The 25,423-nt window shown below is 39.2% G+C and overlaps 1 protein-coding gene across 5 annotated transcripts in view; it reads left to right on the forward strand.

Moving 5' to 3' along the window:
• Positions 1–25,423, forward strand: part of TRAPPC11 (trafficking protein particle complex subunit 11) — a 41,101-nt gene that overhangs the window by 14,563 nt on the left and 1,115 nt on the right. For 3 of the 5 annotated variants that reach the window (XM_005281949.3, XM_005281950.5, XM_005281948.5), the window contains exons 11-29: positions 218–311; positions 1,924–2,003; positions 2,096–2,174; positions 2,265–2,319; positions 5,212–5,357; positions 6,559–6,620; positions 6,713–6,845; positions 7,580–7,710; positions 10,013–10,168; positions 10,673–10,860; positions 11,593–11,741; positions 13,136–13,257; positions 16,038–16,157; positions 16,430–16,495; positions 16,603–16,759; positions 21,220–21,331; positions 21,954–22,045; positions 22,631–22,764; positions 23,749–23,916. In XM_005281949.3, coding sequence (XP_005282006.2) covers positions 218–311; positions 1,924–2,003; positions 2,096–2,174; positions 2,265–2,319; positions 5,212–5,357; positions 6,559–6,620; positions 6,713–6,845; positions 7,580–7,710; positions 10,013–10,168; positions 10,673–10,860; positions 11,593–11,741; positions 13,136–13,257; positions 16,038–16,157; positions 16,430–16,495; positions 16,603–16,759; positions 21,220–21,331; positions 21,954–22,045; positions 22,631–22,764; positions 23,749–23,916 — 2,244 coding nt within the window. Of the gene's footprint in view, positions 1–217; positions 312–1,923; positions 2,004–2,095; positions 2,175–2,264; positions 2,320–5,211; positions 5,358–6,558; positions 6,621–6,712; positions 6,846–7,579; positions 7,711–10,012; positions 10,169–10,672; positions 10,861–11,592; positions 11,742–13,135; positions 13,258–16,037; positions 16,158–16,429; positions 16,496–16,602; positions 16,760–18,817; positions 19,027–21,205; positions 21,332–21,953; positions 22,046–22,630; positions 22,765–23,748; positions 23,917–25,423 lie in introns of those variants that run through there. The other 2 variants (XR_010601440.1, XM_005281951.5) reach the window with 2 other exon arrangements.

Below are 25,423 nucleotides of genomic sequence, written 5' to 3' on the forward strand. Positions count from 1 at the left end.
TTGTATATGCCAGTATTACACTTTTCAATTGCTTATCTGGTTTCCTAGTAAGTAGTAATTTACACAAATGGTTGAAAAAGTTAAATACATTAAGAACTGATATTCCTCTTTTTGCTCTTTAAATGTGTATGTTTTTGCTTCTTTACTTCAACACTGTTATCTTTCATATGTTTGAAATATGAACCCTTTTAAAAGGCTATATTTGCTGAATTTACAGTCTTCTGTCAGCTATCCCAATCCGGATCCACTGGAAACTCAAACTGGAGTGCTTGACTTTTATGGACAGAGATCATGGCGTCAGGGAATACTAAGTAAATAATTTTTCTGTTTTTAATTCCTACAGAGGTCAGACAAAGGGATTGAGGTCCTGATCCTGTAATTAGCTCTGGATTGGCAGATTTCCCTGCACCTGTTTACAGCCAACTGACTTCAGAGAGACTGAATAGGTGCAGTGGTCTGCCCTGCAGAACCAATTACAGGACTAAGTCCTTAATTTGTCCTTTACTTGGCAATGTAAATCTCAAGTGTAATTCAGGAAGGTGTACATCTAGAATCTTATTTCTGTAAGTTTTCTCCTTCTATGTAGATGAATATATCTTGTACCTAACTAGAGAGGTGTTTAAACTAGTTGCTGGTGTAATACAAAATAAGTGGTACACAAAATAATGATCGTTCTACAGATCATTTTAGTCTGCTGGTTGTGGTTATGCATATGTTGATGTTTTTTGTTTTGTTGTTAATGTCTTTTCTAAAACTGTGGCAAGTATAATGAGCCTATCTAGACATGAGAGAGTGAAATCCCCATAATATCCCCAGAAATTCTCTTGGACTAAAAGTAAGAATCAATAAGAAGTTAGACAAGAGAGTAAGAACCAAAAACGGGGGGCAGAGAGAGAGAGACACACACACACACAAGAAAGACAGAGGGGCCAGAGTGTCATAAGGAAGCCTTAATGTTAACGAGAATCAGGCCTGCAAACTCATCCCATTGTAAATAGCACCTCACTGTGACAGACCAAAAACTGCCACTTTCAGCAACACCTTTTCAGGTATCAAAATAGATTTAAAGGGAAAAGCTGAATCACTAGCTGTAAAGTTGGAAAGGCTATATATTATATTTTCACCATCAGTGGAACATTGAGTTTATGCACTTTGACTTTGAAATGCTCACACTGTTGAATTCAACATTTTTCTCTCATTGATCACCTGGATACACCTTTAGGCAAAGCAACTTTTGATGTCCTTAAAACAGTCTCCTTCTGGTGTTACCAGTCATAATACAGTCATACTATTTTGAGAATATAATTGGTTCGTTAACTGTGTGATTTAAAACATTGAGTCTTGAATCAAAATTATAAATATCAGTGGAGTTTAAAAGTGAATAAAACTTTTTGTTTCCTACTAAGATGTGCTTTCAGGGTTCTGTCTTCCTGCAACAGTTGACAGCCTCATAAATGCATAAAATAAACAGGGCGCAGCATTCCTTACATTGCTTTAAGTGTTGATGTTGTCAACTATTGGTAGAAAAACACAACTGTGAAGTCATTACTTAGAAGCCAGCAAATAGTTTGTCTTATACTAAAATTTTACAAATATAATATATAATATAATATATATATCCAGTGATCTGGGCATCTTTGAAAAGTCAGTTTTTAAAACATCTAAGTTCACTTTTAAATTAATAATAATGTGCTGGTTAGAAAGAATGTTTGTTCCAAAATTATCTTTATAGAACAGAGAATATAGCAGAGTTCTCCAAACGTAAACATTCTTTCTCCTAAGAGATGGCAATGCGAAGAATCTAAATATGCCTGAGTTAGAACTCTCTTTACGTACACTTATCTTGTTATTGTGAAAAAACAGTAATTCCTTTTGGGACTGGACAAAATTCCAATTTAATGGACTTTTCATTATCATTTGCAGGCTTTGATCTTTCTGATCCAGAAAAAGAGAAGGTGGGAATTCTAGCCCTGCAACTAAAAGAGAAAAATGTTCCTCACTCTGTAAGTTTATCTTAGAAGTAATTTCTATATTTTTCTAACACTTTTTTGAAGTATAAATTTTGCCATATCACTACTGCTAATTTGTCTGTTAGGAGCTAATAATCACTTTGCTGAGTAATGCTGTAGCACAGTTCAAGAAATACAAATGTCCAAGGATGAAGAGTCACTTAAGTAAGTATCAATTATCGAACAAATCTTTGAAAATCTTTGCAACAATATTTTAAGTATTGCATTGTAGACATATGACTTTGTTCTTTTCAGTGGTTCAGATGGGTGAAGAATATTATTATGCTAAAGATTACACCAAAGCTCTGAAGTAAGTATTATTTATGAATGATTCCTTAGTGCATTATTTTTCTCATCTGGAACATAGACCTTATCAATTGTGAGATGGTGTTGGAAATTCATTAAAGAGACTTCGGTTACCTTGATGTGATGCCCATGGAGTTCTGGAAGTGAATCTGAGATTGCTAATTCCCGCTTACTGACCCATTGTATGGTCCACTTCAGAAGTTACCCCTGAAAAAGAGAGTAATTCTCAGCCAATGGTCCACAAATAAAAGATTACCCAGTGGGACAAATAAGAGCAGCCTAAAATTAGGAATATACTGTGTGATAGTTGCAAAGAGAATTTAATTACTCATACTCCTCTCAGATTCTTTAGCATTCAAAACATAAGAAAAAAAAATTAAATCTAAAGCTTAAAAGAAAATTTCAGAATGTTTTGTCTATACTTACTTAAATAATTAGGGAAGGTAGTTATATCTATTTAATAGATCTGTCAAGCGATTAAAAAATTACAATTAATTGCGCTATTTAAATAAATGGTATACTATTATTGTTGGATGTTTTCTACACAAATATTGATTTCAGTTGCAACACAGAATAAAAAGTGTACAGTGCTCACTTTATATTTATTTTTGATTACAAATATTTGCACTGTAAAAAACAAAAGAAATAGTATCCTTCAATTCATCTAATACAAGTATTGTAGTGCAGTCTCTTTATCAACTTACAAATGTAGAACTATGTACAAAAAATTAACTGTGTTCAAAAATAAAATGTAAAACTTTAGAGCCTACAAGTCCACTCACTCCTACTTCAGCCAATTGCTTAGACAAACAAGTTTGGTTACAATTTGCAGGAGATAATGCTGCCTGCTTTTTCTTTACAATGTCACCTGAAAGTGAAAACAGGCTTTCGCATGACACTGATGTTTAAGTGCTGTATGCGCTAAAGATTCATATGTACCCTCATGCTTCAACCACCATTCCAGAAGACATGCATCCATGCTGATGGCGGGTTCTGCTTGATAATGATCCAAAGCAGAGCAGACAGACGCATGTTCGTTTTCATCATCTGAGTCAAATCCCACCAGCAGAAGGTTGATTTTCTTTTTTGGTGGTTCAGGTTCTGTAGTTTCAGCATCTGAGTGTTGCTCTTTTAAGATTTTTTTAAACGAGCGTCATCAGCATGGAAGCATGTACTCTGGAATGGTGGCGGAAGCATGAAGGAGCATACGAATGTTTATCACATCTGGCATGTAAGTGCTACAAAAGTGCCATGCAAATGCCTTTTCTCACTTCCTGGTGACATTGTAAATACACCTCTACCCTGACATAACATGAATTCAGATATAACGCGGTAAAACAGCGCTCCGGGGGGGGCGGGACTGCGCACTCTGGCAGATCAAAGCAAGTTCGATATAACGCAGTTTCACCTATAACGCAGTAAGATTTTTTTGGCTCCCGAGAACAGCGTTATATCAGGGTAGAGGCGTAATAAACGGGCAGCATGATCTCATGTAAATGTAAACAAACTTGTTTTTCTTGGTGATTGGCTGAACAAGTAGGAGGCTCTGAAGTTTTACATTGTTTTGTTTTTGAGTGCAGTTATGTAACAAAAACAATCTACATTTGTAAGTTACACTTTCACGATAAGAGATTACACTACAGTACTTGTATGAGGTGAATTGAAAAATACTGTTTCTTTTATTATTTTTACAGTGCAAATATTTGTAATAAAAATAATATAAAGTGAGTACTGTACACTTTGTATTCTGTGTTGTAATAGAAATCAATATATTTGAAAATGTGGAAAAACATCCAAAAATATTTAATAAGTTTCAATTGGTATAATATTGTTTAACAGTGCGATTAATTTGTGATTAATTTTTTCGAGTTAATTGTGTGAGTTAACTGCGATTAATTGACAGCCCTACTATTTAATATTAAAAGGTAAAAAATGCTGTTTTTTATTTATTAAAATAAAACTTGTTAATTTAAAGTTTAAGGTTACACAGGTAACAATTTAAAATCCAGGAAACACTAAAGCTGTTGGAAGTTTAGGAGTTCTGGGTGTGCTAAAGTCATAAATTTAACTTTAATCTTGCATGAAATCAGTGTTGTGCATTCAGCTTCTTAATTTTGTTTCTAAGTGGGAAGGGTTAATGCCTGTGCTACTTAATGTTAAGCATTTTAATACTCTCAGTTAAAAGTTATCAATTCAACAGAATGTGATCTTCCAAGAGTGTGTGGTTTGGGTGGGAGTGAGTTTGTCCTATCTTTGCTGTTGCTGCTTAGCTGGAAACAATTTTCTGTAAGGCCTTGTCTACACAAGAAAGTTTTTACAAGTTATACTGGTACAATTAATTTCTTTCCAGCTGCTGTTTTTAATTCTGTACTTAATGTTAAGGGAGGCAATTTGGGAACTTTTACTGTTGGTTGGTTGGTTTCCTTCCTGATAACTGAGATTGGAAAATCTCTTGTTCGAAGTGTTTGCTTCATTCTAGCAAGACACGTACATATTTCTCTATTGGTTTAAGTTTGTGCAGTAAGTGCCATTTAAAAAACCAAAACAATACTACCTGCAGGTATTACATTTAACATAACATTTACCATTTTGTGTCTATACAAAAGTAAATACAGTGAAATAAACATCCTTTTTTTAAAATGGTGCTCACTGTCCAATGGAGATGATGCATCTATTTTACAGAAGGTTCTTGATCAGCTATAAATAAAATAAAAATAAGGTGGGGGGGGAAGCTTTGAGTCTCTATTGGTAAATCTGTAATTGATTAAGCTATTCGGGGGGAGGGAAAGGTGGGTTTGAGTTGGCTTCAGTATTGTTCACAATATAAGAGGATATCAAGTACATAAGCCATAACTTTACTTAATTATACATTTGTCCCACTTTTTTCCTCTTCCAGGCTGTTAGATTATGTCATGTGTGAATACCGTAGTGAAGGATGGTGGACTCTCCTTACTTCCATATTGACCACAGCTCTCAAATGTTCTTACCTCATGGCACACTTAAAAGATTACATTACTTACTCTCTAGAGCTGTTGGGTAGAGGTATCCTTTAAAGAAGTGTATCTCATGCCTGCTAGTTATTATAGTATTTGAGTCTTCAACCTTGTCACAAATCATTGTGCCGATCAAATGCATGCCAGTGTAAGGGGTGCAATTCCATCGACTTTGGAGTTGAACCATCTTATGCCAGAGCTGAATTTGGTCCCTTATTTCTAACATAGAACTTGCACATCTTGCTCTTCAGTTTAATGCACTGTAAAGTTTAGGAGTGAACTGGAGCGCACTGTAAAGTTTAAGAGTGAATTGGGTTAGAGAAGATGTAATGCATATAACATTATTAAAATGAGGCCAAAAACTGCATAACTAGAATAGTGTATAGAATACAATATCAGAAAGATGTTAACCTGTTGAAAATAAACTTAGTAAAACATAACCATAGAGAGAGACTTATTCCCTTTGTGATAGCCTAGCTAAGACTACTTACCTGACTCATTTTGCACAAAAACAAGACAGCACAACCTCCTCCAGGAGGGGTAAGTGAGAGCTTTAATATTTAAATAAAGAGTATCGATAACAAAATATATAAATGTCACTTTTTAACTCCTAGCCAACTACTGCATGGTGGCTACACTGGAATAATCCAAACTCTGTTGTGTAATTTTAGTCTCTTGGATTCATATTAACTTGATCTCATTCACTGTACCCTATCTTTTCCTCTACTTCAAGGGACAATGTCCTTCTGCTGTCAATACATTTGTTTTATATCTCTTCTCAGCTGCCATTTTCAGTCTATCAGAATCTGTTGCTTCCACTACGCCAAACCATTCTGCTTGTACTTATAAGCAGAAACTACATGAGACCATTGGCAATGCTTGGAGAGGAAATTGCTCCCTTCATAGAATATTGCATTATTCTCTTTGGAATTTTTCCTTCTTGTAAGCTATAAAATACTTCACGTAGCCAGAGTTTGGAAACAGAAGTTTATTTTGTCACAATTGAGTGTTTTCCTATTGGCTGAGGTGAGAATAAGAGGAAAGACTTAAAATGGATAGAAAATATTAAGTAATGGAATTTGTATTTGGAAATACCAAAGTTCTCCTGGAAAGTGTTGCATGAAAGTGGTAGATTTCTGAAGATTAATGCTTTAGGTGTCTTAGTTCAGGGACTAACTTTCTTTTAATACTGATGAAAGATTGGGATTCTCCTGGTTTTGTAGTTTGCTTTCCTTAATTCTGTTCATTAGCATCCACTTTAAAAGAGGACCAAAAGTCTCGGATAGAAAAGAACCTGATTAAAGTTCTTATGGTAAGCAAGTAGAATTTAGCTTGCTTGAAATGTGTTCAAAAGATTTTTCAATATCGGATTAAATCTTTATTTTATAACCTATCTGGGTATAGAATGAGAGCCCAGATCCAGAACCTGATTGTGATGCTTCTGCTGTGAAAGCTTCACAGAAGCTGTGGACTGACCGCGTTTCCCTAGCAGGCAGCAATATTTTTACAATAGAAGTTCAAGATTTTGTACCTTTTGGTAAGTAACAAAGCTTTTAAAACCTAGTTTTGTCCTGATAAATTATGCTTTGGTGTTGTAAGTTGCACTCATTTGCTGAAGATGCCACTGAGGAGGAATAAATATGCAAAACATGTTCTAACTGCCAGCGTATAGAGCTTGTGGCAACAAATCCATTTCTTCTTTATCTACATCACTGGGATGGGAGGATGGTGAGAAAATCCAAATTATATCTTTTCCCTTTCTCCTTCTCCCAGATGTGATGTGGATAAATGTAGTTGGTACAAAAACAGTTTGAGAGACCTGTCTCAGGAAGAATCCTCTGAGCTGCAACTGGCCCACTGAAGGCCTAACATACAGTGGAAGAGAGAGAAAGTTCTGCTGAGAGAGGATGCTGTACCTCTGAAACAGAACTTCCCAGGGACAGAAATAAGGATATGTACTAGCTTAAACCCCACAAATACAAGAGAATATGGGGGAGGCGTTAGCAGCTGCATAATTGCAGTGAAAGTGTGCTATGTTCTGCTGAACTTCTTTGCCCTTGTGTCTCCCAAAACCCGGTGTAGGTCCCGAATATTACCTAGCTTCATGTAGGAGGGCAGTATTTTAACCTTGGTATATTTATGAATAGGTGGAACTAAAAGATTGTTCTGTGTAGATGTCATGTACAAGGTGTGGGAGTTTATGGTGGAGTTCAGTTTTCCAGCTTCACAGTCTTATCAACTTAACAAAGACCTTTTTGTTTTAAATTCTAGTGCAATGCAAAGCAAAGTTTCTTGCTCCAAGTTTTCACGTTGATGTTCCTGTTGAGTTCGATATTTACTTGAAAGCTGATTGTCCTCATCCAATCAGGTTTTCTAAACTATGTGTCGGCTTCAATAACCAGGTAACTATGTTTTATATGTGTGATCATCTGTTAGGGGAAGGTTAATTTCTCGTAATGAGTCTTATTATAACCTTGCAGCTTCATTATACTTTTTCCAATTTATTGAAAAAGGGACACTTTCACCTTTTATTTTTCTGTTAAAGTGTTTTCTTCTCTGTCACTCTTCTACTGAGGACTGTACTGATTTAATAAAAACATCAGTGATTTAGTAGAGACAACAATACAGCTTTTTGTCTCGTTGTGGTACTCATAAAACAACACTTTTGAAATTAAGTATCAGAGGGGTAGCCGTGTTAGTCTGGATCTGTAAAAAAGCAACAGAGAGTCCTGTGGCACCTGTAAGACTAACAGATGTATTGGAGCATAAGCTTTCACGGGTGAATACCCACTTCGTCAGATGCAAGACAAGGTTGACGTGCGTCTGACGAAGTGGGTATTCACCAACGAAAGCTTATGTTCCAATATATCTGTTAGTCTTAAAGGTGCCACAGGACTCTGTTGCTTTTTGAAATTAAACATTATATTTAAAATCATCTAGAATTACAAATAAGACTTTCTATATGTTACATTAACTAGGATAATTGCACTTTAATTACTGCAAAGTGCAATTATGCAGTACTATTGAGACTACTGGTTAGAGGAAACTTTTTATCCTAAATAAACTTGTATCTATCAGTTGCCTAAATAAATTAGATTTATGATCCATAACACTAATTGTTCACTGGTATGACTAGCAGAGACAGGGCCGGCTTTAGGCCGATTCGGCCGATTCCCCTGAATGGGGCCCCGCGCCTAGAGGGCCCCACGCAGCTGTCCATCCGGCCCACGGCCCACTTACCCCTCCTCCCCTGAACGCTCTACCCACCTTCTCCTCCCCGCGAATCAGATGTTCGCGGGAAGCCTGAAACAAGCAGCAGGCAGGAGGTAAGCAGAGGGGTGGAGGAAAGTTCCAGGGGGGCTCAGTGTGGCCCAGGTCGAGCGCGCGGCTGCCTCCGGTCTGGCCCCGGCCGAACACCCCCAGCCCGGTCCCGGCCAAGTGGCTCTGGCCTGGCCTGGCTCGGGCCCCGCGGCGCTGGTCTCGGTCCCGGCTGAGCGGCTCCGGCCCGGACCCAGAACCGGCCGAACGGCTCCGGCCTGGCTCGGGCCCCACAGTGCCAGCCCTGGCGAAGTGGCGCCGGCCCGGCCCAAGAGGCTCCGGCCTGGCTCAGTTCGGGCCCTGTGGCGCCGGCCCGGCCCGAGAGGCTCCGGCCCGGCCCCAGGCCCGGCCCCGGCCCGGACGTGGACCTGGCCGAGTGGCTCTGGCCCGGCTCAGCTCGGGCCCTGCGGTGCCGGCCCGGCCCCGCGGCCCCGGCCCGGACGTGGACCTGGCCGAGCGGCTCTAGCCCAGCTCAGCTCGGGCCCTGCGGCGCCGGCCCCAGCCAAGTGGCGCCGGCCCGAGAGGCTCCGGCCCGGCCCCGGCCCGGACGTGGACCTGGCCGAGCGGCTCTGGCCCGGCTCAGCTGGGGCCCTGCGGCGCCGGCGTCATCGCGGACCGAGCGGCCCGGCCCAGGCCAAGACCGAGCGGACCCGGCCCTGGACCCAGCCCGGACCGAGCGGACCCAGATCCGGCCGAGTGGCTCCAGGCAGCGCGGTTAGGGGGCAGGGAGCAGGTGTTGGAAGAGGACAGGGGAGTTCAGAGGGTTGTGGGGGGGTGGATAGGGGTTGGGGCGGTCAGAGGGCAGGGAACAGGGGGATTGAATGGGGGAAAGGGTCCTGGGGGGGCAGTCAGGAAGGAGCAGGGGTTGGGTTGGGCGGTGGGGGGCAGTCAGGGGCAGGGGTTCCAGGGGCAGTCGGGGACAGAGAGAAGGGGTGGTTGGATGGGGCAGGGGTCCCAGTGGGCCATCAGGAATGAGAGGAAGGGTTGGATGGGGTGGCAGGGGACAGTAGGGGACAGGGAAGGGGGGTGGATGGGGCAGGGGTCCCGGGGTGTGTGTCAATAACTTTAGGTAGGCTTAGCATGCATCCACATACATTACGCAATGTATGTAATATATAATTTTATTATTTATATAGTTATGGAAAGTAAATAATACATGGAAGAAATGAAAGGTGTTTTTTACGTGTTTTTTTTTTTTTAAGTAATCCCTGTCGGGGGCCCCGCCGAAAATGTTCGAATTGGGCCCCGCACTTCCTAAAGCCGGCCCTGAGCAGAGAGCTCTAACAGGATTTCAGCTTTAGTCCAGTAACACAGATTGTCAACATTCATTATATAGATAATATATTCTCAGCAATAGGATAACTTATTTTTTCTCACTTGCTATAGGAATACAATCAGTACTGTGTGGTAGAAGAAGCATATCAGAAAAGTGACATTCTGGAATATTCATCCCAGGGACCAGTGTGCCTAGTCCCTGGTAAAACAAGAAAGTTCACTTTCAAATTTGTTGCAAAAAGTGAAGATGTGGGAAAGAAGGTTGAGGTTAGTTATCTAGATTCACAGGTTTGGCTCTTCAAGCTCAAAATTGCAAGGTTGACTGACTGCAATTCTTTACTAGTTAGCAATGTCACCATATTGTGTATATTTAAATATAATTTGTTTTGTAAATAGCATTACAAGATTGGCACCCACTTCAAAAAACTGAGTAGAAAAATGGACAGGAGGGAGTGAAAAATACGAAGAGCTTCATATTAAAGGAGAGAGAGAGTGTGTGTGTGTGTGTGTGCGCGCGCGTGCACAGAAATATGTCTGCACACATGCATCCCCATACTGCCACAGTTGCTTAAGTGAAACTGCCTGGACTGTAGAGTGTGTTGAGATTTTAATCTCCTGTGCTGCAAGCAGTTTTAGGGGTATGTATGTATGTTATATATAAAGCAAGTGTGTGTGTGTGTGTGTGTGTGTGTGTGTGTGTGTGTGTGTGTGTACTGCAAAATGACTGGAGGAAGGGAGGGGAAAAGTTTTATCTGAATAAACATGTTTCAGATCACCTCTGTGGATTTAATCCTGGGCACCGAAACTGGCAGATGCGTGATTCTGAATTGGCGTGGAGGAGGAGGGGATGCTGCTTCATCTCAAGAAGCGTTGCAGGCAGTTCGCTCCTTCAAACGGCAACCTAAACTTCCAGATAATGAAGTTCATTGGGACAGCCTGACTATTCAGGCAAACACTATGTAGGTAAACGTTTAAAATGCGTAATGGTGAACATCAAAAATATCTCCTATATGTATTGGATCTTTGTAAAAGAAATAAAAAGAAAAATAAGTAGCTCTTAAGGATTTATTTTCTGACTTACCTGCTTCCCACCCCCCAGTCAATAATGTTCATCATTATTATTATTTTATTATTATTATTTTTTGTTAAAGAACAGAGCTAGAGCTTATGGAAGAGGTTGATCTCAGTATCTCATTTGACATGGCCCAAAGATAGACCAAACAGGCTTTAGTCTCCTTTTATTCATCCTGTCCAATTGTTTTTCCAGGTAAAACAAACAAGGAAGAGTTATTTACAGCAGTATATAAATACACAAAGAGGCCTGAAAATGCTATACAAGGAAATAATTTTTATTCTATTTACTAACTTTAATACTAACTGGACATTTTCAGAAGAATTAAATCCTCACTTTCAGAACATTTGCTGTTTAATGTGGGATTCTGTATCTCTGGTTACAGAAATGTGAGCTCCCAACTCCTACTGGGCCCCCAGTCATTTTTAATAAGATATGTGCCAGTGTTCTGTGCCACTGATTTTCAGGCATTTCAGAGACTAGTGAAACAGGATATATCTCCCCTGGAGTTCTCATTTGAGCAATAGGCAACTTTAACCCTAACTAAAATGAACTAAAAATTGAGCCATCGAAGAAATGTGGAGTAACTAACCAGTTTTTTTCTTTTTTTTGATTAAAGGATAATTTCTAGAGTGCCAAATATTTCTGTTCTTCTCCAGCATGAACCTCCTGCCCTGACTAATGAAATGTATTGTTTGATTGTGACAGTCCAGTCACATGAGAAGACAGTTGCCAAAGATGTGAAGCTCACGGCAGGTTTAAAACCAGGTATTTATTTCTGCCATGGTAGCATCTTAAGGGTCCTTTTGTCCTAGTTATTGTACAAAGAGTTAACACAGAGCCACAGAGAACACACACTCTAAATCTAGGATTTACACAAATCATGATAGGTCAATTAACAGCTAAACAGGATGGGGGTTAGGTGGACAGGACTATAGTGGAAACAGAGGTGTATGAAGAAATGAGTGGTAACAAAGGTCTCATTCGCAGGCGGTTGCCAGCTTAACCAATACTAGACAGTAGTGTGTTGTGGGCACCAACAAAAAAGTCAGGTTTTAAGGAGGGATTTAAAAGAGAATTTTCTCGTGATCTAACAATACTGTAAAGTTACTTTTGACAACAAACAGATGGTAGATTTTTCTAGCTGAGCTGCTAGCAAGTTTCAGTTACAGAATTAGATTTAAAAGTAATGTTTCAAATACACTTGTATTTTTCTGTTGCATAACATGGGACCAATCCTGTCCCATTTGAAATTATGGGACAGGGTAAAAGTTACATTCCAGGTAGCTTCACATAGTTACATGCTGTTAGTTTGGATTTTGAATTCTTGATGTTATACCTATTGATGACAGTAGTGGTTGAGAAATACACTTTGCTTTGTATGGATAACTGCTAAAATGCATTTGGCTATATATTATAATACACGATCATGCAGAGTCTAATCCAAAGGCCATAGAAATGGGATCCTTCCCACTGATCAACTTCATTGAAGTTTTTTGATCAGATTCATAATGGAGTGTCTGACACCATATCTATGTTCCCCCTTACTCAGAGTCTGAAAATTTGATACACGAGGTCTTTATGGGCTTGCTGATTACTTAAAAAGAACCATCAAAATTTAACACTTCTGTTATAGGAAAGACTGTTTTCCATGTGACAAGGCATCCATGACGTGTGACAGGATGTGACTTCTGAGATTTTTTCATAACAAGTCATGGTCTTTGTAAACCCAGTCAACCCATAATTGAGCAAGACTCCCATGAATTTTTACAAATTGGGTCTTACATATGTTCAGTGTTTTTAAAGTATGGAAGACCTTGTTCATTTAAAATAAATAAAGGATATCTTGTTCACAATTTGACCCCTATAACTATGAATTGTACATTTCCTACCAACCCCCTTCACCCATTGGCATAGGTTGCTGAAAGGCCATCAATCTGTGTACAAAAAAAAAAATTCTTCTGTGATGCATCTATGTTGTAGTTTTGTGTCTTGCTGTTGTTGCTCATTTGGTTGAGGTATATGTCTGGTAGCAGTGGTGGTTGTTTTTTGTGATGCATACCTTAATATGCATAAATAGTGCCCGCTTGTCACGGTGATAAACAACATATAAATTAACAGAATAATTATGTGGGTATAAAAACAGTACATTTGTATTCTAGGGCAAGATGCCAATCTGACTCAGAAAACTCATGTGACCCTTAATGGAACAGAAATCTGTGACGATTCTTATCCTGCATTACTTCCTGATATCCCTGTAGGAGATTTACAGCCAGGAGAAAAGGTGAATTTAATTACTGCCCCCACTCCAATTAGGAAAATGTTTAATAGCTAAACTGAAAATGAACATTGGCTAGTAAAAACACTTTCATACAGATATCAGGACCACAATTTAGTTTCAGATGTGATGCCTAGTATCTGGGCTTTCTATTTAATGCAGCAGTTGTTTTATTCAAGGGATGAGCCTTTGACTTCCTTACATTTTTAGTTCTATGGGCTAGTTCAATGGAATGGGGTGGGGGGCTGTGTGTGATACTAAGAGTGAAGCAATCTAATTAATATAATCCAAGGAGGCTGATCTGAACTGTGAACCCTTTAACACAAAGTTATCTCAACTGTGTATTTGACAGACAGAAGATTTTATTACTGCCTTAGTGTTAAGTTTAGGTACCGGAGCGTGCTGAAGAGTCTCACAGAATTGTTAAGGTGGTTGGCACAGAGTGGACATTAGAGGGATTTCATATTGTGATATAAAGCTAAAGAGAAGGAAGGGGATAAAGGAAATGCTCAATTTTCATTCCCCACTTTGAAAGAGGAGAATGAGTTCAGGATGCACTAGCTCTTCTGGTTGTGGGTTGAATTTGATGTGCTACATATCATTTAGGAGATGGCAAATATTAAAGAATCACACTATTTTCTATAAGTGCACACTGGAAGCTTTGTAGGCTGTACTGATAATTTAACAGCCTGAGTGCTAAATCTTATAAGAATACAGAGTTGAGTGACACATACTGCTTTTTTTTTTTTTTTTTAATGGTGGTGATGGTAGGAAGGGAGAAGGATTGGGTTCATTAAATGGACAGCAATTAATGTCTGCTGCTAAGAGTAATTGTCTTCCTACATCTTCTCCACAGAGTAATACTGTAAAACTCATGCGGTTTGAACTAAAGCTGTCAAGTGATTTAAAAAAATTAATCGCAATTAATTGAGTGATTAAACAAATAATAGAATATCATTTAAATATTTTTAGATGTTTTCTACATTTTCAAATATATTGATTTCAATTACAACACAATACAACGTGTACAGTGCTCACTTTTTATTTATTTTTGATTACAAGTATTTGCACTATAAAAAAAAATAGTATTTTTCAATTCACCTAATACAAGTACTGTAGTGCAATCTCTTTATCATGAAAGTTGAACTTACAAATGTAGAATTATGTAACAAAAAACAACTGCATTAAAAAATAAAACAATGAAAATTTTAAGAGCCTGCAAGTCCACTCAGTCCTACTTTTTATCCAGCCAATCGCTCAGACAAACAAGTTTCTTTACATTTGCAGGAGATACTGCTGCCCACTTCTTCATTACAATGTTACCTGAAAGTGAAAAAAGGCATTCTCATGGCACTGTTGTAGCCAGCGTTGCAAGATATTTACATGCCAGATGCATTCATGTGTCCCTCATGCTTCAACCACCATTCCAGGGGACATGTGTCCATGCTGCTTACAGGTTCTGCTCGATAACGATCCAAAGCAGTGCGTACTGACGCATGTTCATTTTCATTATCTGAGTCAGATGCCGCCAGCAGAAGGTTGACTTTCTTTTTTGGTGGTTCGGGTTCTGTAGTTTCTGCATTGGCGTGTTACTCTTCTAACACTTCTGAAAGCATGCTCCACACCTCATCCCTCTCAGATTTTGGAAGGCACTTCAGATTCTTAAACCTTGCGTCGAGTGCTGTAGCTATCTTTAGAAATCTGATATTGGAACCTTTTTTGTGTTTTGTCAAATCTGCTGTGAAAGTGTTCTTAAAACATGTGCTGGGTCATCATCCAAGACTGCTATAACATGACATATATGGCAGAATGCAGGTAAAACAGACCAGGGGACATAAAATTCTCCCCTAAGGAGTTCAGTCACAAATTTAATAAACGCATTCATTTTTAATGAGCCTCATCGGCATGGAAGGATGTCCTCTGGAATGGTGGCCGAAGCATGAAAGAGCATATGAATGTTTAGCATATCTGGCACTTAAATACCTTGCAATGCTGGCTACAAAAGTGCCTTGCAAATGCCTTCTCACTTTCTGGTGAGGTTGTAAATAATAAGCGGGCAGCATTATCTCCTGTAAATGTAAACAAACTTGTTTGTCTTAGCGATTGGCTGAACAAGAAGTAGACTGAGTGAACTTGTAGGCTGTGAAGTTTTACATTGTTTTGTTTTGAGTGCAGTTATGTAACAAAAAAATTGCATCTTCACGACAGAGATTGCACTACAGTACTTGTATGAGGTGAATTGAAAAACACTATTTTGTTTATCACTTTGACAGTGCAAATATTTGTAATAAAAAATAATGTACAGTTTGATTTCAGTTACAACACAGAATACAGTATATATGAAAATATAGAAAAACATCAACAATATTTAATTTAAATTGGTATTCTATTGTTTAACAGTACAATTAAAACTGCGATTAATCACGATTAATTTTTTTGAGTTAATCACATGAGTTAACTGCAATTAATTGACAGCTGTAGTTTGTAATAGCTAGTAAATCATAAGCTTGACACCAATGACAGCAAATGACACCTAGTACTGGCTCCAGCCTACTAGTGTAAGTAGCAGGAGAACATCTAGTAGAATTGCCAGAGCTGTGCTACTCTTGTATTGGTGTCACACTTTATGCTGCCAGTAGCCAGTGCTGAAGACAAGCAGTTGTTGTCCATTGTGGTTCCCCTAGTCTGTGTTAACTGAGGTACACTAAATGAATGAAAGGGCAGCTTTGGACTTGCTGGTTGCATTTTGAGTAGTATTTAACTAATTTCATCTTTATATTTTACAGCTGGAAAAAGCAGTATACATTCGTTGTGGAACAGTTGGTACCAGGATGTTTCTGGTCTATGTTTCCTATTTAATCAGTGCTACTGTTGAAGACAAAGAGATAATCTGCAGGTGTCACAGGGTATGATCTGTTGAGTTCAGCAATTTGGAATGACTCTTCAATTCATGTTAGTTTATATATGAAATGATTAAGGGATTTGGATTACTTGTGTATGATTTTAAGAACGAGCCTAATTTCAATGATGCCCACAGTCTGCCCATCGTTCAGTGGAGGGCCAAAGCAGATGATGCCCTGGAGAGAGCTGGGGCAGGTGGTGATGAATTCAGTCCCCTGTAACCTGATGTCCATATCTAGATTTGAAATTTAATACAATCTTTTCCCCCTCCATGCAGGATGAAACTGTAACTATAGAAACTGTATTGCCCTTTGATGTTGCTGTTAAATTTGTTTCTTCAAAGGTATGTGTTTTGAAAATTGATTGACATGTCTTAGAATCATAATAATCTGAGTAAACCAAACATGACCACTAAAATATTGATGCATTCTTTGTTTCTTCTCTTGGTAGTTTGAACACTTAGACAGAGTCTTTGCAGACATACCCTTTTTACTGATGACAGACATTCTGAGTGCTTCACCTTGGGCTCTCACTATTATAACTAGCCAGCTACAACTTTCAGCTTCCATGGTACCAGTAGACCAACTGGAATCTTATGTGGAGAATGGTGAGAATTTAGATTATTATTGCTTCTTAAATAAGATTTTTTGAGGAGAATGGAGTGGGAATTGGGAAGAAATGCATTTTAATACCTTATTGACAAATTCATTTGGAGTTTCTCTAAATTATTTGAAGTAATGTTAGCACTTTGAGCTGAACTCACAAAGGGGAAAAAAATTAAAGTTAAAGGTGAAACTTTGTTTGTACCCTGTTCAGCTGTTCCTGGTTATTTGGCATGGAGAAGCGTGGAAAAATCTACTTTAGACAGTGGCAAATCTGAATTGGAATAGAGACCAATACAGAGTGTGATTGAGTTAGGTAGAATTTTGCTTAGCACAGCTTTCTGAAAGTGGTTGTGGTGACTGACTTCTCACTACTATATAAATTCTAAAATTTTATATGAAAGTCTCTAAAACTGCTGGCAATTTCTTAATAATCTTTTAAAAAACATTTGTTGAAAGGTAACATTAATATGGGAAATATAAAGCAGTTTCTTCAAAGATGAGTATTGCTATATGGAGCCACCCTCAAGTTTTGTACAGCTGTCATTCTTGTTACATGAGCCAAATGAATTGACTGTGACCAACGCTCTTTATGTGTTCAGGAGCTATTTACAAAGAGAGAGAAAGAACTGTCTCTGGTTCTGTTGAATATCTCAGGCATGAACTAAATAGGCTTGTTTTAAAATGAGCTAAAAATATCTACCAAAAAAATCCAAATAAACTTTTCCCCTCTCTAAATTTTAGTAAAATGGAAATAAAAGGTCAGTAGCCAAAATCCTAAACATCATATCTCAAGTGAAGCACCAGAGAGAACAGCCTCTTAATCAGCCATTCATGGGAAAAGGCATTTGACAATTTTTGGCTTTCATGTACTACATATGCACATTTCAAAAGGCATAATGTACCTCTATAGAATGAAATTTAAACAAGTCCATACATAGGACACACACAGACATGAAATAGTTTGTGAATCTATTCTGACTAGCCTTAGAAGAACATGCAAGAAGTTTCTCCATCCTGTATTGAATACTGCCTTACTAGTTAGAATATCTTGTAGTTAAACAATAATGTTCTCCATCCTTCTGAGATAGATAAATTGAGGACTGTGCAGTAGAGCAGTCAAAAACTTTGACTGCAGTTGTTGGTTGGTTGATTTCATGGAATCGATGTGTTCCACAAGAACGTGCCAGTTCTGTTGAAACTTTCACCAGAAGCCAGGCTGGCATGGCAGCCCGGCTGGCATGGCAGCCCACCTGCCAACTAGTTTTCTAGGCTCCCTGCACAGCCACTTGGCTGGCTGCTGGAAAGCAGTGGCTTCCATGGTTCACAGCTCAGCCAGGACTCCCTGTCTGGCTCCCTTTCCTGGGCTCTCTGGCTCCCAAGGTAGTTCAGGGAGCCAGCTTCCCTGGAAGCCTGGCAGCCCTGGCTCCTGTGGCTTTTTATTTTATTTTAAAATTATATACTCTAAGTAGCTGCAGTTGTTAGTACCCCCGAACGATGGCGGTCTTTGAACAAGAAAATACAATAAGCGCTCTAAATAGCAGCAGCTGTTAATCATTTTAAAAATAAAACTGAACTAAATTTTTTAAAATGGTTTAAAAATAACACATGAAAAAGCCAGTTTTTTTTGTTTTTTTTTTAGTTTGGTTAGAAACTTCCAAAACAAACTGATTTGGTTTTTTTCCCCAAAACTATTTACTTTCTGCAGCAAATGTCAAAATTTTTACTTTAGGTTCTGAAACCGAATAAAAACATTTCAAATTTTTGGAATTTACAACAGAAGGGAATTCCTGAGTCTGAATCAGCTGTACTGTGCAGTTTACTCTTTTGAATGTGACTTGGAGATTCTGTCTGCTCTGTGTGGATATTGGATATTCCATGGTTCTGTTCAGAAGGTTCTCTATCATCTGTCAAATCATCATATTTCTATGGCCCTGTCACAGGGCAGGGCTTCTCCGTAGCTTCCAAGCACATACTGCCATGCCCAGTCTCCTTTAAGATGGTTTATTTTCTTAAAACAAACAAAACAGTCTTTTTACTCACTCCTTTGCTTCAAACTTCAGGGTCACTCATCCCAGGGACTTCTGGTGCTCCTGGCAGCTTCCCAATCTTAGGCCATGTCTGTACTACAAACTTACGTTGACACAAGTTACGTCAGTATAAAGCTCCTGCAGTTAGTGTGTTGCTTGTGTGTATGTATGCTTGGCTTGTTGTGTCAGCGGTGCGCGTACTCACCAGGTGTTCTTGTATCAATGCACAGTGTAGTGCATCATGGATAGGTATCCTCGTATGCAACCTGCAACCCTCTAGCACGCAGTCTTTTGGGAAGTCTTCTCAATGCATGGTGGGGCTGAAAGGAGTTGCACTGGGGAGACTGGGAGCATGGGGTCAAATTCCCAGTTTGCAACTGTCTCCATCCCCCTATTGTCATCTGTATCCCATAATTTTAATAGTTTTTTTTTTTTTTTTTTTTTTTCAAAATCCCACACACCCGTCGGGCCCCCCCTCGCTCTCTATTGTCAACAGAAGCATGGAGCTTGCATGGCTCTTCACTATTGTCATGAGCATTGAAACACAGGGCACGTGATCCTGCAGTATTTGCAGAGCTGCAAGAAGAACTGAATCAGTGGGGAACATAATGATTTCTTGTAGGACAGATTGCTGTAGGACATAGCAAGAACCAACTCAAGGTTGTTGGTGGCATTCACAGAGAAGTTGCAGATAATGAAACGCCACTTCTGGGCCTCAGAAACAAGCACTGACTAGTGAGATTGCATCGTCATGCAGGCTTGGGATGACGAGCAATGGCTGCAGAAATTTCGGATGCTTACGGCAACATTCATGGATCTATGGGCTGAGCTTGCCTCACCCCTCCAGGGGAGGGACCGAAAATAAGGATCTGTGCTGACAGTGGAGAAGCGAGTGGTGATTTTGCACTGTGGAAACTTGAAACACCAGACTGATTCTAGACTGACCAGTAGCAATTTGGAGTCGGGAAATCCACTGTGGGTGCCACTGTCATGCAAGTGTGCAGGGCCAGTAATCACCTCCTACATGGGACTATGATCCTCAGCAATGTAAAGGACATAGTGGATAGATTTGCAGCAGTTGGGTTCACAAACTGCGGTGGAGCAATAGATGGCATGCATATCTCTATTTTGGCACAAAATTACCTTGCCACAGAATATATCAATATACAGGGCTACTTTTCTGTGGTTATGCAAGCATTGGTGGATCTCCAGAGACACTTCACCACGTCCGTGTGGGCTGGTCTGGTGCATGAGGCTCACATCTTTAAGAACACAGGACTGTTCAGAAAGCTGCAAGGAGGAACTTTTTCTCAACTGGCAGATTACTGTTGGGAATGTTGAAATGCCAGGATCACTATTGGCATTTCAACATTCCCAGCAGTAATCTGTAGCCTACCTGTTGCTCACCTGGCTTGTAAAGCCATACACCAACCACCTTGACAGCACCAAGGAACAATTCAACTACCAGCTCAGCAGGTGCAGAATGACAGTTGAATGTTCTTTTGGACGACTGATGGGATGCTGGCATTGTTTATGCACGAGATTGGACCTCAGGGAGAAAAATATCCCAATTGTAATAGCCGCCTGCTGTGTCCTGCATAATATTTGTGAAGCCAAGGGGGAAACCTTTCCACGGGTTGGAGGTTTCTTGGGCAGTAGAGTTCACAATGGTGACAAAGCAGTCAGCGTGGGGCATGGTGGGAAAGCTGCTGGAGGACTGTTTGGGTCGACATAGGTAATGCAGTGTCTGTGTGCTGTGTTGACCTCTGTACGTTAACCTTGGCGCAATGCTGCTCGGGGAGGTTGTGTTACTATGTTGGCATAAGAGGCCACTTACCTCAGTGGGAGACAAATTTAAGTGTAGAGACATGCACAAGTAGGTTGATGCAAGGCAGCTTACTTCATCCTAAGTTTGTAGAATAGACCAGGCTTTAGTTAGCTCTGCTCCCTTCCTGGAGCTTTCCAGAACACCTGGCCTCTTGCACCAGGGACCCACCACCAGAGTTACCTCCACTCCACTGTGGCTTCCCTTTTCCAGGCACAGCCTGTCTCCGTCACTCTTTCCTCCCCCTCTCATTTCCTGCCTTTCATAGGTCCAGGTGTAACCCAGCCCCTTTTAATTGGCTGGATTGGGCTCACTTGCTCTACACAGGGGCACTGGGCCCAGCTCTACTCACAGTGCCCAGGGACCATGTGACAGGCCCCGTTACTGTGCTGACTGAGCACCTCATTATCTCTAATGTTTTCGTGTACAGTTTGTGAATTAATTGGGGATCCCTCAGACTGTATATATTGCATATATACAACACCTTTATTCCTAAAATTTATATATAATCTGTATGTATTACTAACTTTAGTTTTTTAGATCTGGATGGTTTCTGTGCTAATATTCAGTGTGTCTTTTACTTTAAAATTAAACAGAATATTGCTGATAGTTGTTTTGCAGACAGGCGAGAGTGCTAGTGAATGCTTTTGCCTTCGGTGTCCATCAGTTACTAATGTTCAAGGTGGAGTGGCTACCGGACGTTATGTAATCTCCTGGAAGAGGTAGGGATTCCTTGTCTGGTTTTTAAAGCAGTTCATGACTTTTTTCTTAGGGTCTGGGTAGTCGGGAGGATATATTTTGCTTTTTCTTCTTCCCTTACTAATCCTCACAGTGGAATCATCTTGGGTGAAAGCGGTAGGAACCATTTTTTAAAATGTGCGTACTGCTGAAATTGCATCCAAATGGTGATATTTACATTTTTATTAAGTTTTCAACTGTCTGATCTCTTACACTAATTCTTAAGTTTTCTAAAGCCAAAGAGTACTTCACATGTGGGGAGGGGAGGAAGAAAGACAAGTTAAAGAACACTTCAGCTGTATAAAAAGTACTGTTTTAAATGGTCAAACCAAAAAAAAATAAATGAACCTAATATTTTTTCCACCTCAATCAGCTTTCTGTATGTGGGTTTGTTTTTAGAGCAGACATTGTAAAGTACATCTGTCTTCTCTAGATTTTAACATGTTTTTACAAGATTATTGTAATAAAAACATTCATATAACACTTTTCTCCTTTTTGAACTGTTGGGATTGCTGTAAATATTGCTTGTTTGCTGCTTGATCCCAATATTCTGTTGGCGTAGTCAAGAATATAAATGCAGTCTACATGTGGTGTTTTCTTTGATAGGAATTCAGCTGTGGAAAGTGTACCTGTTGTTTGTACTGTGATCACTCTACCACATGTGATTGTAGAGAGCATCCCACTCCATGTTAATGCAGGTAATATTAACATGCATGAAATATTTAGCCCTGGGCTGCATGCATGGAGTGTTCACTCAAGGCTGTGAAACCCCATAAGTATGTCTCAGAGCAGAATTTGGTCCGTAGGCACATGTTTGTCCTTATTGCCACAGACCTGGGTTGACCATATTTCTCCTATAAGAACAGGGCTGGAGGGGAAAGCCCTGCCCATGCAGTACCTGCCCGTTCTCTAGTCATTCTAATCCATGCTTGTACTGCTTCTTCACCCCCTCAATTAGTGCAGATAAGTAATATTGTGATACATAGAACTAGTCTTGTAACAGTAATTTCTGATATCTTTCAATGCTTTCTAATGTTAGAGCTGATTCTGTTAAAGTTGAAAACTTACAACATATTTTCATAAATTAAATAAATAAATTAAATAAATCATGATTTGTTCCTGAAACATCTGATCAGATGTACTATAGATAATGAGTTTTGTGCCACTTTTTGCAAACCTTTCTACTTTTATTGAGTGAGACTTGGTTTTTGTGTGTGAAACCAAGACATTTATTTACATATCAGATTATGTAACCTTTATATTCAATCCCTTTGTCTCCAAAGATCTGCCATCATTTGGTCGAGTAAGAGAATCCTTACCTGTCAGATATCACCTGCAAAACAAGACCAGTTTAGTCCAGGATGTGGAAATATCAGTGGAGCCAAGCGATGCCTTCATGTTTTCTGGTCTTAAACAGGTACAGATTGTCCTCTTTGTCACTACTGCATGATGATACTTTTTACACCACTGTTAAACCATTCTAATAGACTTCAACATACTCTTTAGATTAGTGGCTTTCAACCTTTTTTAATTTGTGGACCCCTAAAACAAAATTCTAATGGAAGTGTGGATCCCTTTGGAAATTTTAGACATAGTCTTTGGACCCCAAGTTTTGGAAACCACTCTTCTATGGTAACAACAACCTTTTGCAGACCCCTTAGATATAGTCTGCAGAGCCCCCACAGTCCACGGACCACATGTTGAAAACCACTGCTTTAGATTATATAAATGGTATTTAAAAATTAAATGTTTTTAATGTAACTTTACTGTAAAATAGGAAAAGAAATATTAAAAACAAATTAATTGTAACTGTATTCAGAACAAATCTGACTCCCAGCTCAGTTAAATTTCTGTCTACCAAAACAAGGCTTGTGAAATTTACATCTTCTTTTTTTTTTTTTTTTTCCCTCTCACTTTGAATCAAAGAGAAACACAGTACACTGTAACAAATACGGGTTACCCTAAGTGAATGGTAGACTCTCAAATATTACCTTGTGATAGCCTATTAGCTTACTATCAACTCTGCTATAGTCTGATCAAATTACCCTAGAGTTATTTAGTAAATACTCATCCTTAAGACATGGTGAACTGAAGACTGAGCAATATATCTGGAGGAACATGCACATCCAAAGCTTTTTTTTTTTTTTTTTTTTTAATCTTAGGACTGAAAATAAGTCCTCTTAGAAGTGTCTAATTATGACTTTCTGGATAGGCTGAGGAAATTCATATTGATCATATGATACAGTGTGTGCAGTTGGGTAGAAAAGAGAGAGTTGTAATATTTTGAATATTTAGTCAAACCGATTAAAGAGAATATTTAAGAGAATCATTTTTAACTTTGGAGTGTGCAAATGTTTACTTATATTAAACAGCTTTCTTTCCTGGAATTATTTGATTTTAGATACGATTGCGAATCCTTCCTGGCACGCAGCAGGAAATGTTATACAACTTCTACCCTCTCATGGCTGGATATCAGCAGTTACCATCTCTTAATATCATCTTGCTGCAGATTCCAAACTTCACTAATCAGTTGCTCAGACGATTCATACCAACGCACATTTTTGTAAAGGTAAGGTTCTAATGGAGGCTTTTGGGCTCTTTATAACGAATGAATTCTTTCAGAATTTACTTGGGATTTATTTTGCTTTTGAGAACTGCAACCCCAGCTCTACTTTTAGCAGATTAACTGAATGGACAGTTAACTAGAGAGCAGGCTTGTCTTGCTTTAAGCTGCACAGGCATAACGCTGTGTGTACATGGAGACCATGGACTTCACTGGGGCTCTGTGTTGCTATATGAGCAACAGGCACTTTGCTCTTAAAACCATCCAGAATTACTTTACTGAATTACTGTTATCCTCCTGGTCACAGGATATTATCCATTTTCAGAACATTTGGATAATATCTTGTGACTAGAAGGATAAGTCATTCAATTTAAAGCTTCAGTTAAAATTCTGTCTGCATTTGAGTATTGGTGGAACTGCATTTGGTTAGAATATTTCCAAGTTTTCATTTATTATCTGCCACCCCATCTTATATTTTATATTACTCAAGTGAGAATTGATTGCAGAAAGTGAAGTGTGAGTATTCATCATGTGATGGGTTTTGTCGGGTTCCCGAATATTTCTGAATCTAAGTTACTATTAGAGATAAGATCTAAGCACAAATGAAATTTATTATACTAGACTTTTTCTACAATGTTGCAGCTACTCAGATATTATGAAAACCTTATGATTGAAAATTGCATTTCATCCCATCATGCCAAACAGGTTTCATGCAATCTTTCTGGCCCTTTCCAGCTTATTTTAAAGCCTTTTACCCAAAACAGTGCTAGCTAGCTAGCCTTGAGTCTTTCCTTTACAGAATCTTGTGTTACTGCTTATGCTCCAATAGGAAAGGTTGAGTGAGAGGCCTGAAGTGTTCCTTTGTATCTCTGAGAAAGGCTTGTTGGAACATCTATAATCCTCTCTCTGTTCCCTGCAAACAGTCTTTGCATTCCTCTAATTTTACTGCAGCTAAGAGGGCTGGGTGGAATTTATTATTTATACACCCTGTCAATCAATGTCTCTCCTAGATCAGTCATCAAGACTTGCTGTTAGGTCAACACAAAGGTCTGCTCCCCCCAGGGAAAGGAGTTCTGAGCATTTACAAGAGAACCTCCCTAGGTTTTTAATTCCTTTCTTCTCTTCTTTGGGCTCATCAGAATCCCAATGTTCTTTCTTGTATGCTCCTGTGCACATCCATGCTTTTCCTCTTAAAATATTCCTTTTCCCAAGGGACCCCACTTCAAACTTATCCTAGAACCTTCTGGGGCTGTTCCTGCTTCATGCATGTATTTATCATCAACATCATTATCAATATAACATTTGTATTGCAGTAGTACCCAGAAAGTCCAATCAAGGTCAGGTCCTATGCTAGGTGCTATACAAACATATATAAAGATATGGCTCCAGCCCTGAAGAGCTTATGGAGGCAGTTGGGAGAGTTAGAAGACTTGAATGTAGATAACATCACAATATTTTTTGTGCTGCCATTAGAAATACTTTGAAGCTAGGAAAGATACAGCACTGATTAGAC

This window comes from Chrysemys picta, chromosome 5, assembly GCF_011386835.1.
Source record: "Chrysemys picta bellii isolate R12L10 chromosome 5, ASM1138683v2, whole genome shotgun sequence".
Taxonomy (NCBI): Eukaryota; Metazoa; Chordata; order Testudines; family Emydidae; genus Chrysemys; species Chrysemys picta.